Source organism: Salvia hispanica, chromosome 5 (genome assembly GCF_029641045.1).
Source record: "Salvia hispanica isolate PSC_SH4W2 chromosome 5, Shi_PSC_v1, whole genome shotgun sequence".
Taxonomy (NCBI): domain Eukaryota; kingdom Viridiplantae; phylum Streptophyta; class Magnoliopsida; order Lamiales; family Lamiaceae; genus Salvia; species Salvia hispanica.
The window spans coordinates 19,248,443-19,263,929 of NC_142696.1; the positions used below are offsets into that span (position 1 = coordinate 19,248,443).

At 35.0% G+C, this 15,487-nt stretch overlaps 2 protein-coding genes across 7 annotated transcripts; one reads left to right on the plus strand and one right to left on the minus strand.

The window, feature by feature from the left end:
- Positions 1-2,496: 2,496 nt before the first annotated feature.
- Positions 2,497-3,790, plus strand: LOC125190802 (ABC transporter I family member 17-like). 2 transcript variants are annotated; one of them, XM_048088205.2, is made up of 3 exons: positions 2,497-2,669; positions 2,776-3,084; positions 3,209-3,790. In XM_048088205.2, exons 1-3 carry the CDS (start codon positions 2,654-2,656, stop codon positions 3,649-3,651), a joined length of 768 nt encoding a protein of 255 aa, XP_047944162.2. In that variant the 5' UTR covers positions 2,497-2,653; the 3' UTR covers positions 3,652-3,790. The 2 variants fall into 2 exon arrangements, with proteins under 2 accessions (XP_047944162.2, XP_088915534.1); XM_089059408.1 differs by lacking the exon at positions 2,497-2,669 and having other exon boundaries at positions 2,676-3,084.
- A 37-nt stretch (positions 3,791-3,827) lies between these two features.
- On the minus strand, positions 3,828-13,799 carry LOC125190803 (serine/threonine-protein kinase BLUS1). Of its 5 annotated transcripts, XM_089059405.1 has the most exons (22): positions 13,712-13,799; positions 13,477-13,528; positions 12,949-13,260; positions 12,001-12,255; positions 11,278-11,402; positions 10,993-11,037; positions 10,824-10,905; positions 10,658-10,726; positions 10,401-10,571; positions 10,247-10,312; positions 8,960-9,028; positions 8,725-8,868; positions 8,607-8,656; positions 8,054-8,230; positions 6,375-6,481; positions 6,192-6,286; positions 6,079-6,120; positions 4,709-4,828; positions 4,576-4,624; positions 4,445-4,491; positions 4,220-4,281; positions 3,828-4,133 (listed from the first exon to the last, which is right to left on the minus strand). In XM_089059405.1, exons 3-22 carry the CDS (start codon positions 13,114-13,116, stop codon positions 4,079-4,081), a joined length of 1,998 nt encoding a protein of 665 aa, XP_088915531.1. In that variant the 5' UTR covers positions 13,117-13,260; positions 13,477-13,528; positions 13,712-13,799; the 3' UTR covers positions 3,828-4,078. The 5 variants fall into 5 exon arrangements, 4 of the variants coding, with proteins under 4 accessions (XP_088915531.1, XP_047944163.2, XP_088915532.1 ...); XM_048088206.2 differs by lacking the exon at positions 13,712-13,799 and having other exon boundaries at positions 13,477-13,647; XR_016130820.1 differs by lacking the exon at positions 13,712-13,799 and having other exon boundaries at positions 4,078-4,133; positions 4,398-4,491; positions 13,477-13,649.
- Between the last annotated feature and the right edge of the window lie 1,688 nt (positions 13,800-15,487).

Genomic DNA, 15,487 nt, shown 5'->3' on the forward strand with positions numbered 1-15,487 from the left:
ACGGTTGGTACTTTAAAACTTTCCATTTTTAAACTTAATCTAATTTTGATGGACGGCCCAAAATGATAAAATCTGTCTATTTTTTATGGACGGAGAGAATTTTTTATAACGGTTTTAAAATATACCATAATTGAAATTTAGTACTGTGTCTGTAAAATTCCATTATACAGAATTTGAGCCACCCAAAGATAAGGAACCCGGAAATAGTTGAGCCAATAAGAGTTTTTATTAAAATTATACTCCTTCCGTCCCGCTTAAGATGACACGTTTTCCTTTTTAGTTTGTCTCAACTAAGATGACACATTTCCTTTTTTGGTAACTTTCTCTCTCCAATTAATATACTCAACCACTTTTTCCCACTCCTATTAAAATATATATCTTTCTTTATCTTTCTACTTTAATACTTACACCCACCTTCTCTCTCTCTAATTAAATACTTTAACCAATAACTCCTAAAACCCCGTGCCGACTAAGCAATGTGTCATCTTAGCCGGAACGGAGGGAGTACGTCTTTTTGTAATACTTTTATTACTTACACATCTTTAAATAACTTATATCAGGGTCTCATTATCTATAAATTCACTCTTAAAAGCCGAACTAGAGACCAAATTAGGGTCATCTATTTTCTTAATCTTGTGGTAAGAATTAATTTACAGTTAATTAATATTTTATTCAACAAATATTTATTTTTAAAATTTTTTTAAAATTTTTTTTATTATTAAATAAAAACTTTGTGGAGTAAATAATGAACTATATTCAGTAAATAATGAACTAAATGAAGTATGTTATGAAGTAATTTTGACATGTTATTGAAATACATTAATGATACAATAAATTTTTGTGTTAAACATAAGTGGTAGTAATAAACTATATTCAATAAATAATGAACTAAATGAACGTTAGTAATGAAGTAAATATGACATTTTATTGAAATACAATGTTAACTATGTTAAACGTCAAGTAGTAATGAACTTATTACTTCATTCAGTCATGATATTACTTCATTCCATTAGTTTATTACTTCATTCTACTAGTTTATTACTCCCTCCGTCCCACAAAAGATGTCACACTTGTGGGACGGCACGAGATTTTAGGAGGTTTTGTTTTGTGTGTTAAATAGAGAGAGAAAATATAATTTTTATATTTACGTGAGAGAGAACTTTTTCCAAAAAGGGAAATGTGACATCTTTTGTGGGACAAACTAAAAAGGAAAGTGTGACATCTTTTGTGGGACGGAGGGAGTACTTCATTCAGTCATGCTATTACTTCATTCCATTAGTTTATTAGTACTTCATAATATGTTATGACATAATTATCTTTCAGTTGAAGTAAATTCGGTATGTAATGAATGCGAAAAATTATTTCATAATATTCGTTCATTTATTTCGTTATGTAGTGAATATAGTTCATTATTTACTCCAGCAAGTTTTTATTGAAAAAAAAATAAAAAATTAAAAAAATAAAATAAAAAAAATTTTAAAAATTAAAACTTTTAAAAATATATAAAACAAAATTTTTTTAATTTTTTTAAAATATATATTTATTAAATAAAATATTAAATTAATTATAAATTAATCATAACCACAAGATTAAGAAAAATGAATGGCCTAAATTTAATCTCTAGTTCAGTCTTTAAGAATGATTCGACATTGATCACAACTCTGCACATCTTTATATTAAATTCTTCCTCTATTTCATACATATTCACTCTGCACATCTTTATATTAAATTCTTCCTCTATTTCATACATATTCTTCCTGAACATTCATACTCCGAATAATATACGTCATATATATAAATGAGACATACGAAGTACTCCTAGTTTGTTGTAGTTAGTGGTGGAGCCATATATTTTCTAGGACCAAAAGCTAATACTTTAAAATAAGTTTAGGATCAAATAGGTTTTTCTTGGAAATGTATAAAACTATTTTTGGACTTTAAACTGCGGTTGACCGTTCTTATTTGACAAAATTGTTAAATATAGACCAACACATATTGCTTTGGACCAATAATTAACAGTTTAACACACTTAAATGTGAACTAAAAATCTTTTTGAGCAAATTTACAAGACCAATTTTAAAATTTAATCTATTATAGAAATAAAATGGATAGATAACTTTTAGTTTTGAATATCCAAAAGTCTATACATTAATTATCAAACAAATAAAAGTGTTGCTAGTGCCACTTAAAAACAAAAAAATTGAAATCAACCACCGGCATAAACCTATTTAAGATATAGACTAATCTCTTTGTCCCATTCGTGAATAATTTTTTTTTTACAAGATTTTATAGTGGTTTTCTAATTTTAAAAATATAGTAATAGTGTGAGTGAGACAATCTCAAAAAGAAAATGTATTATTTTATATGAGACCAATGGAATGCATATTTAGTGCTAAGTTATGTGATGATTTGGGGTAGGTGAAAGGTCAGGAATGATAATTATACTATATTAATTGTTTATTACCAAGTAAAATAAAATAGAATGTTTCCAGTTCTTTGCCTATATGGTGCGTGTTAATCTCTCTTATCTCTGTCTAATAAATTCCAGTTCAATCATATTCACGAAGTTAATTCAATTCAGTTTAGACCCCCAAAGAGTAGTTTCATTCAACAGTCTATTTTTCTGGGAAATTAATTCAGTTTCCACGTCGAAATGTCGAAATTTAGAGGTTAAATTTCAAAGTTTTTCTTTTACTACACAGTTGTACTATACGATTTGTTGCATCGTTCTTTTGTCTAATTGGGTATGTATGACAAACGAAAATCTGGTCTCAGCCGAAGCAGAAGAACATCTCCTGTCGTCAGAACATAGAGCCAAAATCGAAGTGAGGGATCTGACGAAGTTGTCGGACAAGGATGTAAGGATTCTCAACAAGGTCAACGTTGACATCCCGAGAGGGATCGTGATGGGGGTGATGGGACCCAGCGGCAGCGGCAAGTCAACTATACTGCGTGCGCTTAACCGGATGTGGGAGCCGGCCCCCGGTTGCGTTTTCCTTGACGGAGTCGACATCTGCGACCTCGATGTTCTCTCTCTCCGCCGTAAAGTTGGCATGCTCTTCCAACTTCCTGTTCTCTTTCAAGGTTCACAATTCCTCTCCGATCTAACTTATATAGTGGTTCCAGTTCTCTTATTACACCCATGTGAAATATTGCTATAGTTATTTTCGTTCCATTTTTGTGATCAGAAAGTTTGGTGTAAGTGCAGGCAGCGTGGCAGATAACATTCGGTATGGGCCGCAGTTGAGAGGGAAGAAGCTGAGCAATGAGGAGGTGCATAACTTGCTTGCTCTAGCGGACTTGGATTCGTCGTTCAGCAGCACCTCCATTGGAGAGTTATCCATTGGCCAAGCCCAGAGAGTTGCTCTGGCTAGGACCTTGGCAAATGATCCCGAGGTTCTGCTGCTGGACGAGCCAACGAGCGCCTTGGATCCCATATCCACACAAAACATAGAAGACGTTCTAGTGAGGTTGAAGAACGACGTCGGTATGACTATTGTTATGGTTTCCCATAGCATCAAGCAGATACAGAGGATAGCTGATGTGGTCTGTCTTGTTGTCAACGGTGAAATTGTCGAAATCTTAGACGTGCAACGCCTCTCTGAGGCCAAACACCCCACAGCAAGAGCCTTCCTTCACCTCAACTCCTAATTGCAATCACTACTCCAATTCTCTTTCATGGCCTTCGGTTTCACCCTTGTTTCAGTTTCCCAATTGTGTACATTTAATTTATGTAGTAATACTGTAACACGCTGTGACATGAATATATATGTTACTAATGATGTGAAAATTTCTTTTGTTTTTATTTACCAACAACAAAATAACGATTGGTACGAATGAAAAGATTTCAGAAGAATGTTTAGCTAAACTTTACAACTTCAGATTTTCGAGCCTGCTAATAAAAAATAAGCAAGAGTAAAGGAAACCTGAATGTAGCTAAACCAGAAGAAGCCTTCCATCACAGGTTCAAATGAATGATACAAATTTGTGTAGTAATAATTTCATCAAGCGCATCTATGGTCCTTTTATATGTTAGGAAAGCTATATATACCATACCATCGGACTGTAACTAAATGGTTCACCCGTGATTCTCAGTTTTATGTTTTTGGGCCTCTTCTTGACAACGTACAAGCCTACAGGAATGAGACAAGGTTTGTTACAAACTACTGTAAGTTCATTAAGGTTGACGGTACACAGATCACTGATGAGCAAATAGTACCTCCATTGCAACTCGGTTATCTCACGAATCAAGTCCTTCTCTCTTTCATGAGCAGCCTCCAGCTACAAAAGAAAAGCAAAAATATGCATGCAGCAAATATTTTAGTATCCAATCTGGACCGGCAAATTCAAGAGCTCCATACATCACTTGATTAAATCAAAGAAAGTAAATGCTTAACTAGATCAATCAAATTCAAGTTTTGCTTCGTGCCACTACTTTTCATACCATGGATTTTTCTGCCAATTGTATGTTCATCGGCAAGGTCGCTGCATCTACAAATATGGATAGACACATGAATGATAGGAATTCTAAATTACTACATTGGTGTGCATTTATATTGCAGTTATGGCTGATACCTGGAAAATCACCAACTGCAATTTGCTTCATTGCACTAAGTATATTATCCTGTTAGAGGAAAGACCAAAAGAGACCCAACCTTAATCAAATACTCTGAAAAGGAATAAATGTATTTTCCAAGATGAGCCTTACCCTTTGAAGAGTGTTTGTAAGTAGAACATTCTGCAGATGGGAAAAAAGAGCATGACTGTAAGGGTGGTTTGACGGACTAGCTTCAGAACTCGAAGGCATTGCTGGAAGTTGTGCAATCGTCTAAAATATGCAAAATACGAATCTAAGTTATTCTGATAGTACCAATGTATGGGAATACTGACATCCATGTTGAAAATTTTTGGTTGATATACATATCAGATTTAGAGAGGTATGCATGCAAAAGAAAGGTCTTGCTGAACTGGTCTGTGATCCATACATACATACATACATGGATTTCTTACCAATTAGGTACCATTTTGGACCCAATTTGCAATTAAAACACCACTTTCAAAGGTATATGGGTTAACAAGGACATTTAATTCAACAAAAACTCCATTTGTTACTCTCTCTCACTCTGTGAAATCAAGAACTATAAAAATGTGGCTACAATAACCTTCACCCTCCTCACTTTCAGGTCAGGCTTTCTAAGCAGAAATAGCTCAATCAGTATATCCTGGGCCCACTGGCTCTGGTCCTAAAGGAATCACTGGATCTGAGTGAAATGGGATTACAGAGTCAGAGAAAGATCATACACATTTGCGACAGTGACCACCCAAGGTCGCTACCGAGGCTTAGGTTATGACAAACCCCATCTTAGTCTGACCAAGTGGTGGTCTACGATTGCACTTCCAGTCTGCATGGCTACCTTAATCAGATTTATGTCTAGTCCAGTTCCAATGTGCAGAATGTGCTTTGTACACACTGCTGCTACAATATTCCCATTTATTTTCAGTTCGGTTCTTGGGTTTTGATTCTTCCACATTTATTTGAACCTTTGGGAGTAGATAGAGTTCTGGTTTAAACCCCCCCCCCCCCCCAGCTGAAATTTGGATTGGCTGAATTTGGGAGTTTCTAACATTCAAAATGGAAACTTTTGAAAGTTAATTACACGTGGAAAGGCCACTTTGGAATCATGGTTGCCGGAGAAATTGGGGGTGCTCTTAATTGCTACTCCCTCTGTCCACCATCATTTTTCTTTTTTCTTTTTTATCTGTCCATCAAAAGTGTGTTACTTTCCTTTTTGGGTCTTTCACCACTTATGTAGTCCCTTTTCAACTCAAAAACACTCTTTCGAATTCTGGTGTGGATTTGCATTATACTGACAAGTGGTAACATGTTATCAGATGGGACCACATACGGTGATTTAATTGACAACTAACCCTCTATAAAGATCAGTAAATCACAATTCATGAATTATTTTTAAACAAGTCTTGTACAAACATCAGACAAACTAACACTGCTTTAGTCAATGTCATAGAAAAGTTAAGCATACGAACAGTATCAATCACGTTCCAAGTTTAAAAACAAACCTGCATGCTGTGGCTTTTATGCATTAAAGGGGCTGCTGCCATCTATATGAAGGAAAAAATTGAATTGAAATAAATGTCAAAATGATTAGTCAAAATTATATCTGGATTAGAACCTTATCCGTCTCAATACTTTCTGATGTAACTTTAAATCGTCCTTTTTGCTGAATAACTGGATTTTTGGCTTTCTCATCCATTTCATCTCCATTAACTGCATCAGAAAATTCACAAACAAGTTACAGGACACTTTAGAGCAAAGCTACGCAATTGGAAGAATGTTCTGTTTGCAGATGAATTACCTACTGTTTTTGAACCTTTGGATATTGCCTCATGCCGTGCCTCTGAAGGTTGCAGATTGTTGTGTGCCCCCCTTGACAAGTTTTGACATTGATTTTGGACTTTGTCGCTAAGCACGGATTATTAGAAAGAAAATTGTCAATTTAGAGCTGGAACCGTTCAAAAAACTGCTATAAGATGAACCCAAAAAAAAGAGTAACAAATATCATTTCTGAAGGGAATGAGTTACAAGGAAGTGGTGGATCAGCAACAGGAAACAAATGAGTAAATTTGATGCACAGCCCCACTATATTATATTCTCAACACTTTATACTCGCAAAATTTATGAAAAACTAACTCAATCCTCCTTCTATGCCATGTTATTCTACAATACTAGAGAAGTCCAAGGTCTTACTTATCTAAAGATATTATTCCTCCTCCCCACCCCCACTATCACCCCCACCACAACCAATTGCTATACTAAGAGAATTGGATCAAGAGGTGGATTGATAATTCTACAAGGGTTAGGGACATGGTAACAACATGGGCCTTAAGAAGATAGCCTCTTAGTCCTAAGGAATAGCGAGTGGCGGATGACCATGCAAGGCTCTAAGGACATCCAAACGATTCACACTCCAATGGATCATTAAATGAGGGTGAGTTGAGGATGTGTGAGGTCTAAAGAAGTAAGTGGGGCAAGATGGAGCTCAGGGACGGTAAGGTCCTACATGGGGAAGACTGGAATCACCTTCCATCTATATACACAATATATTGTTATTTTCCTACTACTCATTTTATTCTTTTTCGCTGCTACTCATTTATTTTGGGCTGTAAGCTTAGGAAAATTACATTTTCTCCTCCTGAGTAATGAAGTAGGTAATACTGCACCCAAACTTATGTTGAAAGCAATATTTACAGGACTTTTGCTACTGAAAATTTGATCTATGACAAACAATATTGGCATTGCAGTACGTCTACATTTCTCTTGAAAGAAAACTATCAACTCACTTTTTTCAACATTACAACTTAGACAAAGGAAGAAAAGAAGTGCTTCAACGCATGTCTTCTTTCCTGGACGGTAGGAACTTCTAGCTTTATTGAAAAGCATCATCTTAGTTTAAGGAGACAGTGAGTGTTATAAGCAACTCATTGGTACGGGATAAGGAAAAGGCCAGTGAGTATTACAAGAGACTGATACATCTGAAATTCTCTATGGAAAGGAGACTGGATTTTCAGCCATTTTCTGATAAGCAGAAGTGTTCAATCTCAACAGGCGCCCAAAAAGTGAAGTAATATTACTATCTTACATCGTTCTAGAAAAGAAGGAGCCTTTTTATCTAAAAAAAAGAAGAAAAGAAGAAGCCAGAGATGAATTTTCTCTTTGGTTGAGATCAATATGCAAGACGAAGGTGTATTGTAAGGGGGAAAATGTATTTAAGCTGAGGGAGTGGGAAATATCAGGCTTTGTGTAGATGGCAGTCAGCGCTAACTTTTATGCAATTATTATAACTGGATGTGATGTATCATAACCCTCTGCAATTTATGATGTGGCCATTAGTGATGATGGCTGGTGGTAGAACAGATATATTAATATAGCTGAATACTACTCATTCAAAAGCAGCACAAGGAAAAGAACGAGAGAAGAGAGAAACACAATACAGACAGCAACAGGATAAGTATTTTAGTAAGTATAGAGATATACCTTTGATTAATACTTGATGCAGCCCCATCTAATGATTTTCCGTTGACATCTGAGGCAAGCTTTTCTGCTAATTTGTTTTCTGTGTGCTTTTCATTGCCAGGAGAAGCATTCATTGGTGGCCGCTCCGGAATTGAGCTAGGAGCACATCCATCATCATCGGATTTTTCACATTTAGCACTAAACAGGATATTATCAAATTTAGACAGGTTACAGAACCAAAGATGAGAAATACTTAATAGGCAGAATATTAACTGGTAAACAAAAGTGAACCTGTTTTATTTTTTAATTTTTTTACTTGAAAAGTGAACCAGTTGCAAGGATACAATTTTTAGTTTAAAAGTGTGTGAGGAACTAAAACTGCATGATTATGATTGTCAACCTGAGGAGAGTACATATATTTGCAATGTTTCTTGACAAAATGGGGCAGAATTACGATATTAAACACATGCATAAGCAAAAGCACAGAGTCAGAAGTAAACAGTTATCACAACACAATAACAAAACATGTGTGGGTTACAAGAGCTAAAGAGAATTCCAGATCATGACAGCGTACATGTGAGTTGAAGAGTCCACTGATGAGAGAGACGCAGGGGTGTTTTCATCCTGTGAAGAAAATCAGATGTTAAAAATGAACCAAAAGTCACAACCTGGAGAAAACATTATAACCTTACAGAATCTGCAGGATCAGAATATTGACTAGCAAAGGACAACTGGTGTTGAAATCCTTTTGAACTTTTGTCCAAGGATGGCTGGTCCTGACAGTGTTTAACTTGCACTTCTTCATCTTTCTGAGGAATAATATCATCATCCTGTATCTGTAAGCAGCCAAGAAGGTATTATATACTTCACATGAATATCCCAGATTAAATAAGTCAATCGAATGAGAATTGGGAAGCATATATATACCAATGAAGCTTGAGCCTTCATATCATCAAGGTTGAAGTTCCAGCCGCTAATCCCTCGTTTATATTCGCTCTGTCCATAAATACAAAAGTTGTTACCTATTCCATGAATATGATCATTGCATTTCAGTCGTGATCCTACTGGTTGTATATGGTGTATTAGCAACTTAAAAGCTATCAGCCCAAGTAGATGAAGGGTTTCCCATTGAAAGCATATTACTAGATGCAAGGTCCTATTTGAGGAGCTCTTAGTCCATACCCTCATCCAAGCAAGTAAGTGAAGTATGTATTACAATAGGTCTATTCAACATCTGAGATTTCATATTGCACATTAGAGTTTATAAATCTAATCAAATACTCCCTACATCCCCGACTAAGTGCACCCTGTGGTATAAATTGCATAGCAAGAAATTGGGTATATTTACTCTTTATACCCTGATTATTGTATGGGAAATTGAAAAACTAAATAATTTTGAGGATAAGAATAAAATGGAAATTTTGACATCATTTTTTTATAGTATTCTGAACTGATAAGGAAAAGTTTTATCTAAATAGGACAATCATTCAGGATAGGAGTATTTGCAAGGGGAGAAGGTAAGAGTTGGCTTTGTCAACTTGAGGAGGTGGCTAAGTTATGAATATATAAAAATAGGAATGCATGGACTCTGGAGATGCCTTTGCTTACAAATATGTAGATAGAATATCTAGTGAAAAAATATCCATCTAGAACTATACTATACATGAAGTTTTGAAGTGAAGTGTGATGGACATAGTAAGAAAGCTAGGAGTCAGAACTCAACCAAAGCCAAGCCTGAAAAAACGAGACATTCATTTATTTTACAGCAACAGTTCATTTTATTTTCATCATAATGATCAGACAAATTATTGACCATGGTTAGCCAGGCACCAAAACATGGATTTAGTTTCAAAATCAGCTTATAGAATTTGAATCAAAATAAATGAATGTTAAGTATAGTTATTAAGTCTTACAAAATCTATCCTTGAGATTTAATTATATAACAAAATACTTAACTAAGCTTGTTAATTACAAGTTCCCTTTAATATATAACCATGCAAAAATTACATATCTTTGGGGTGGGAGTTATAACACAATTATCAGTCCCACTGGGATATTTGTGGTACATGTCAATTGTCAAGGGCATATTTATAATTCTCACATAATATGGTAATTGTCAAAAAGAATAACCATAGGAGTAAACTTGTGAGCAGATAAGTGATTAAAAAAGCATAATCATCTTAACATGTGTTTTTCCTGTGATATATATCAAACCTGGGAAATTTCCTCCTTTTGACCATCTGGCATTTTCTTTTGTGCAAGCATATCTTCCTCCTTCCTCTAAAGCCAATGCATACACTTAAATTAGAACATAACCTAAAAAAGGCACTTCAGCTAGCAGATATTTGTATGAACGTAGAAGACAAACCTTCAACGCCTTGAGGCGATCACCAAGGTCTGGGAGACCTTCCAGAAGAGTTCTAGAAATATATTCATTAGATCTAGCTTTCTTGAAAAAAGAATGCTTTAACAACTTCTTTGCAGAAGGCCTTTTTGCAGGATCTTTCACCAAACAAATAGCAATCATCTGCTTAAAGGACTAGCAGACACACAAAAGATGTATATTAATATCATCTCAATTTAACAAGTAATTTCTTATTGGCTTACATGCATTAGCAATCAAACCTTGGAAAACTTTTTGTCTCTCTCATAATCAAGACAAGGTGGTGCATTTTGCAATGTCATGAGTAAAACCTACATAATATAATAACATTGACATTTGATTTAACTGTCCAATTGTCCATACAAGAGGGGATGTGAGAACTGAGAAAGTCACTATATCTGAGAAAACCTTCATTGGAGGATACTTTGAGAAAGGGGCATGACCGTGCGCAAGCTCCAAAGCAGTTATGCCAAAAGACCAAATATCAGCTCTGCAGAAATTGTTTACCCAGCAGATAAGAAATTGATTCAAAATTCAGATTAAATGAAACAGGAATCTTGGAAAAAGATGAACACACTTGAAGTCATAACCATGCAATTGCTCCATAACCTCTGGTGCCATCCTACAAAGCACAAACTCTCATCATAGAGAAGCCGAAATAAATTTGTTAAAATTATGAGAGCACCACATGATCAATAATATTAGACAATTCACAATTGCTACATCGGTATATTATATGTGACATTGTACACTCTGAAACTTTTTTCCATAAACCTTTTATAGTAGATTAACTTGGAAAAATATAGAATTTAAATTCTAAGAAACAGATCCATGCATAAACTACTCTAAACTTCAAGCATACCAGCATGGAGTACCCACAAAAGTATTCCTCATGCGTTGTCTGTCACCTGCATCAAACAAGTAAGCAGAAACACCAAAATCTCCCAGTTTGATTCCACCACGTGAATCTATAAGAACATTGCCAGCCTGAAAGAAACACACAAACAAAGGCAAGGCAACTTTAGACCATAGAAGATGGGGAATACTGGCAATCTAATTATATTCAAAACTGAAATAACAAGAATTTTAAATGAAGATTGGCAGTCCTGAAGAATGTTGACCATTCTTCAGTTAATTTAAGATTAAGGAACAGAAAACATGGAGGGGAAAGGAATGGTTGAGGATATAAGTAATGATGGTATGGTTACTCTCAATCGAAAATATTCATTGATTTTCAGTACGACTCCGACTTGGTTACTTTGGCAGATAATTACTTCGTGCAACTTCTGTCTTTTCTTACTTTTTGTTAATTACTAAAAAGATGCACAGAACTTTATCACTTGTAAATGCGAGAGCATTTGGGGAGACAATTTTGATGTCTCGAAAATGTGATTGCAACACATTTGAAGGATATAATATGATAATTAGTTTTCAAAAGCTTGACAAGTAGATATATACTGTATGTCGTATAAATAAATGACAAAGATATAGCTTTGCTTTTTGAGAAACCTGTTTGAATTGGCATGAAAAGATTGAATTACAAAATTACTGGACATTACTCAGTTGCCTAACTGTTTCTACTCACTTTGACATCCCGGTGAATGTGGCCATGTTGATGAAGATAGACCAAGCCTTGCAACACCTCCCGTAAGATTGTTGCTATGACAACCTCCTCTAAGCCATCGGGATGTACAGCCTTTAAGATGTGCAGGCAAGAGCCACCAGCCATATAAGGCATTACAACCCACAGATTGTGATCGCTGACAAAGGAGCAGTGCGATTTTAAAACATTGGGATGGTCAACAAGGACCATTGTTTGTGCTTCGCGTGAAACGTTATTCTGGGTGTAGAATGCAACAACTGAATCAGAAAATTGAGCTGATCAAGCTATCATGAGTCATGACAGAAAATTAGTGAAGCAAACCAAAAGCAACTGAGAAACAGAAAATGCAAGCTTAAACTCCACATATATATACATTCTTAGTAGCTTCGATAGTTGTAGATTAGATGAAAAGGCACCATATGAACTATATGCCAGAAATTAACTATAATCAAATAGCTGATAACTGCAGGACCCAGCTTAATTTAACGGGATGCCTAAGCTTAATTCAAGAAAGTTTGCAAAAAATTGTTATATCCAGTCCGTCCAATTTTATTATCTTATCAATCGAATCCTTTCAATTGACTAACACTAATATATCAATATCCAGGAATAGAGCAAAGGAGAGCATCAAGACTCCCTTACTGAACCAGTGATAGACTAACTCTTTCAAATGTAGTCGAAATGTGTATCAAAACAAAAAATAAACAAATGAAAACGATCATCAAAGGAGATGTATAACATAGATTCGAAGCTTATGAACTAGGCTCCCTATGCGACTAATTCAAAAAAGTAAAAAGAAGAAGTTTGCGACAGTCATATTCCAAAATGAAAACAAAAATCAGAGGAAATTGAAAACACACAAAACCAGAGTCAATTCACAGTCTATCGACGTGAAGATATCATCATCAAACAAGGCAGCAGAGAAATTACCAGATCGCAATTTGTACGCTCAAAGTCGAGAATTTTGATGGCGACAATCTCGTTGTCGAGCGATTTACACAGCGCACGGTGAACCGAAGCGCTGACTCCCGTCCCTACCTCCTCAATCAATGTGTAATGTTCTGCTCCAATCGGATACTTTTTCCTCTCCTTCTCCATTACACTAGCGCCTGAATCTACTCCAGAATATCACTAAATAAAGACGCAAAAAATCTCAACAAACGCGCAGACACACAGAAATTCCGGCAAATCGATGTCGACAAACGCGCTAATGCAGCTCCACCGGCAATCCAGAGATCGAAACTGCGGCAGACAAATCATCCACAAAAATCAGGCAAAAAGGTAACAGAATAGATATTTCGAAAAGTCGAGCGGCAGCGCTGCATGTGATGTTAATGCCATGGTGTAAACAAAAGGCAGAAAAAAGGAACTCACGAGAAACGAGCTTGCGTCCGTTAATCAAATTAATAAAAATATTATATACACAAAAAGGAAACGTGAAAGGTAAATAGAAGCAACCTGGAATCAAGGCGGTTAAATGTAGCTACAGATTGGATGGGCGTGGCCGAAACTGGGAAGAAGGAAAAAAAAATTGGTGATGACGACAGAGGGTTTGTTTAGTGCGAGAGAGAGAAGTGCAGTATTAACGGATCGCCGCTAAGAAAGGAGGGGAACCATAATTTGTACGAAAATCCCGCCACTTATTAATTTGTTTTTACTTTATATATATACAATCACATCTTTTCCTATTTACCTTTTCTTTTTGCGGTGTGATTCATTTTGGCTGGGGTTTACGCGACAAGCGATTTGTGGTGCGGCCAGTTGCTACACTGCATATTCACACTCAATTTCATTCTGTTTTAAATGGATCAGTTAGGAATCAGCAGAGCCAACAATATATGGTTTAATTGGTTATCATATTGAATACTGTATTGAGTTTGGGTCAACAATTTTAGATTGCCGACTACATTCGAATTACCATTTTTCTGGTTATAAATTATCAACTCTAATCCTAAACCTTCAAGTTTCATGTTACCTATTGGAGAAATCGAGCATAAAAGTATGAGTATATTTTACGGGACATTCAGAATACCATTTTCCAAGTTACTCTCTCCGTTCTATTATAAATGAGATGTATTTCTTTTTAGGGATTTCCACTATAAGTGAGACATTTCTTTTATAGCAAAAAACAACATTCTATCTCTCTATTACTTCATCACTTTAAAAAAAACATGTGCTCAAAAGTTTTGCCTCACATGAAGTGTGTGATGGAGGGAGTATAAACTATCAACTCTAACCCCGAAACTTCGAGTTTCACGTTAACCCATCGGGCAAATCGAGCTTGAAAATATATTTTTAAGTAGTACTAGTATATTTGTATTGATAATGTTAATCTATAATAAGTGGATTCACATACAAATGGAGTGCTGTTTCAAATTAAATAATAGGAATAAATAATTTATAAAGCATAGACAATACAATTTTTTCCCTAAATAATAATCTAATGATATGTTAATTTTACATGTGGAGTACCAGAGGTGTATCGAATTCGTCTTCGGCAGAATTCGACTAATCCTGCTTGACCAAATTTGCAGATTAAGATCAAAAGCCTCCCAACATAATATAATAGTTTAACGGCACCATAAAATACCATCGTAGCATTATTTTAACCAAGACTGGGAAAAATATTAAAATATTCAAATATCGTCCTTATCGTACTGAAAAAATATTGAAAATATCAAATTTTTAGTATATCGTGATTTTCGGTACGACGTGATACCCTACCTAAATATTTCGGTAAGATAACGGTATGAGTTTTCATATACTGCGACATTTCAAAATTCGACATATATTGTAAATTAAGGTATATACCGTAAAATAAAAATTATAAGTATATATCGTAAATTAAGGTATATACCGTAGTAATTATATATAAAAATAAGTATATTTTATATATTTTTAAATTATAAAATATATTGCAAAATCTAAATATAATTATATACTATGAATTATGTTTAATTTATTAATTAAATAATAAATATAAATTATATTCTAAAACCTCAAATATTTTATTTTCATTGATGTTGAAAGTTAGGTGTACCGCAAAAGTAAAGTATATCGAAAATGAGGTAAGATATCGTTATAGAAATTCACTATACCGAAAATAAGGTATACCAAAATTACCAAAATTCAGTATATTAAAAATTTTGATAAGGTAAGAGCATTTGCATCGGTGCTTGTTGGGTAGGACGGTGTCCGTGGCGTCAGCGCGGCATGCCCCTATCCGTCGTTGTGCTCTTGCCGATGGCACGGCTCTGCTCGAAGCATCGAGCACGTCCGTGCCGCTGAGCTGGGCGACGTGGCGCGTTTCTATTGGCCAACGACAATGTCGTTGGCATTTTCTTTTCTTTTTAAAAGAAAATCGAAAATAATACCAAAAATTAAAAAATATATATATATATTTCGGATTCCCAAAAATATAGCCGTTTTATTACCGTTTTTTTTAATGTTTTTTGAATTGTTTTTAAAT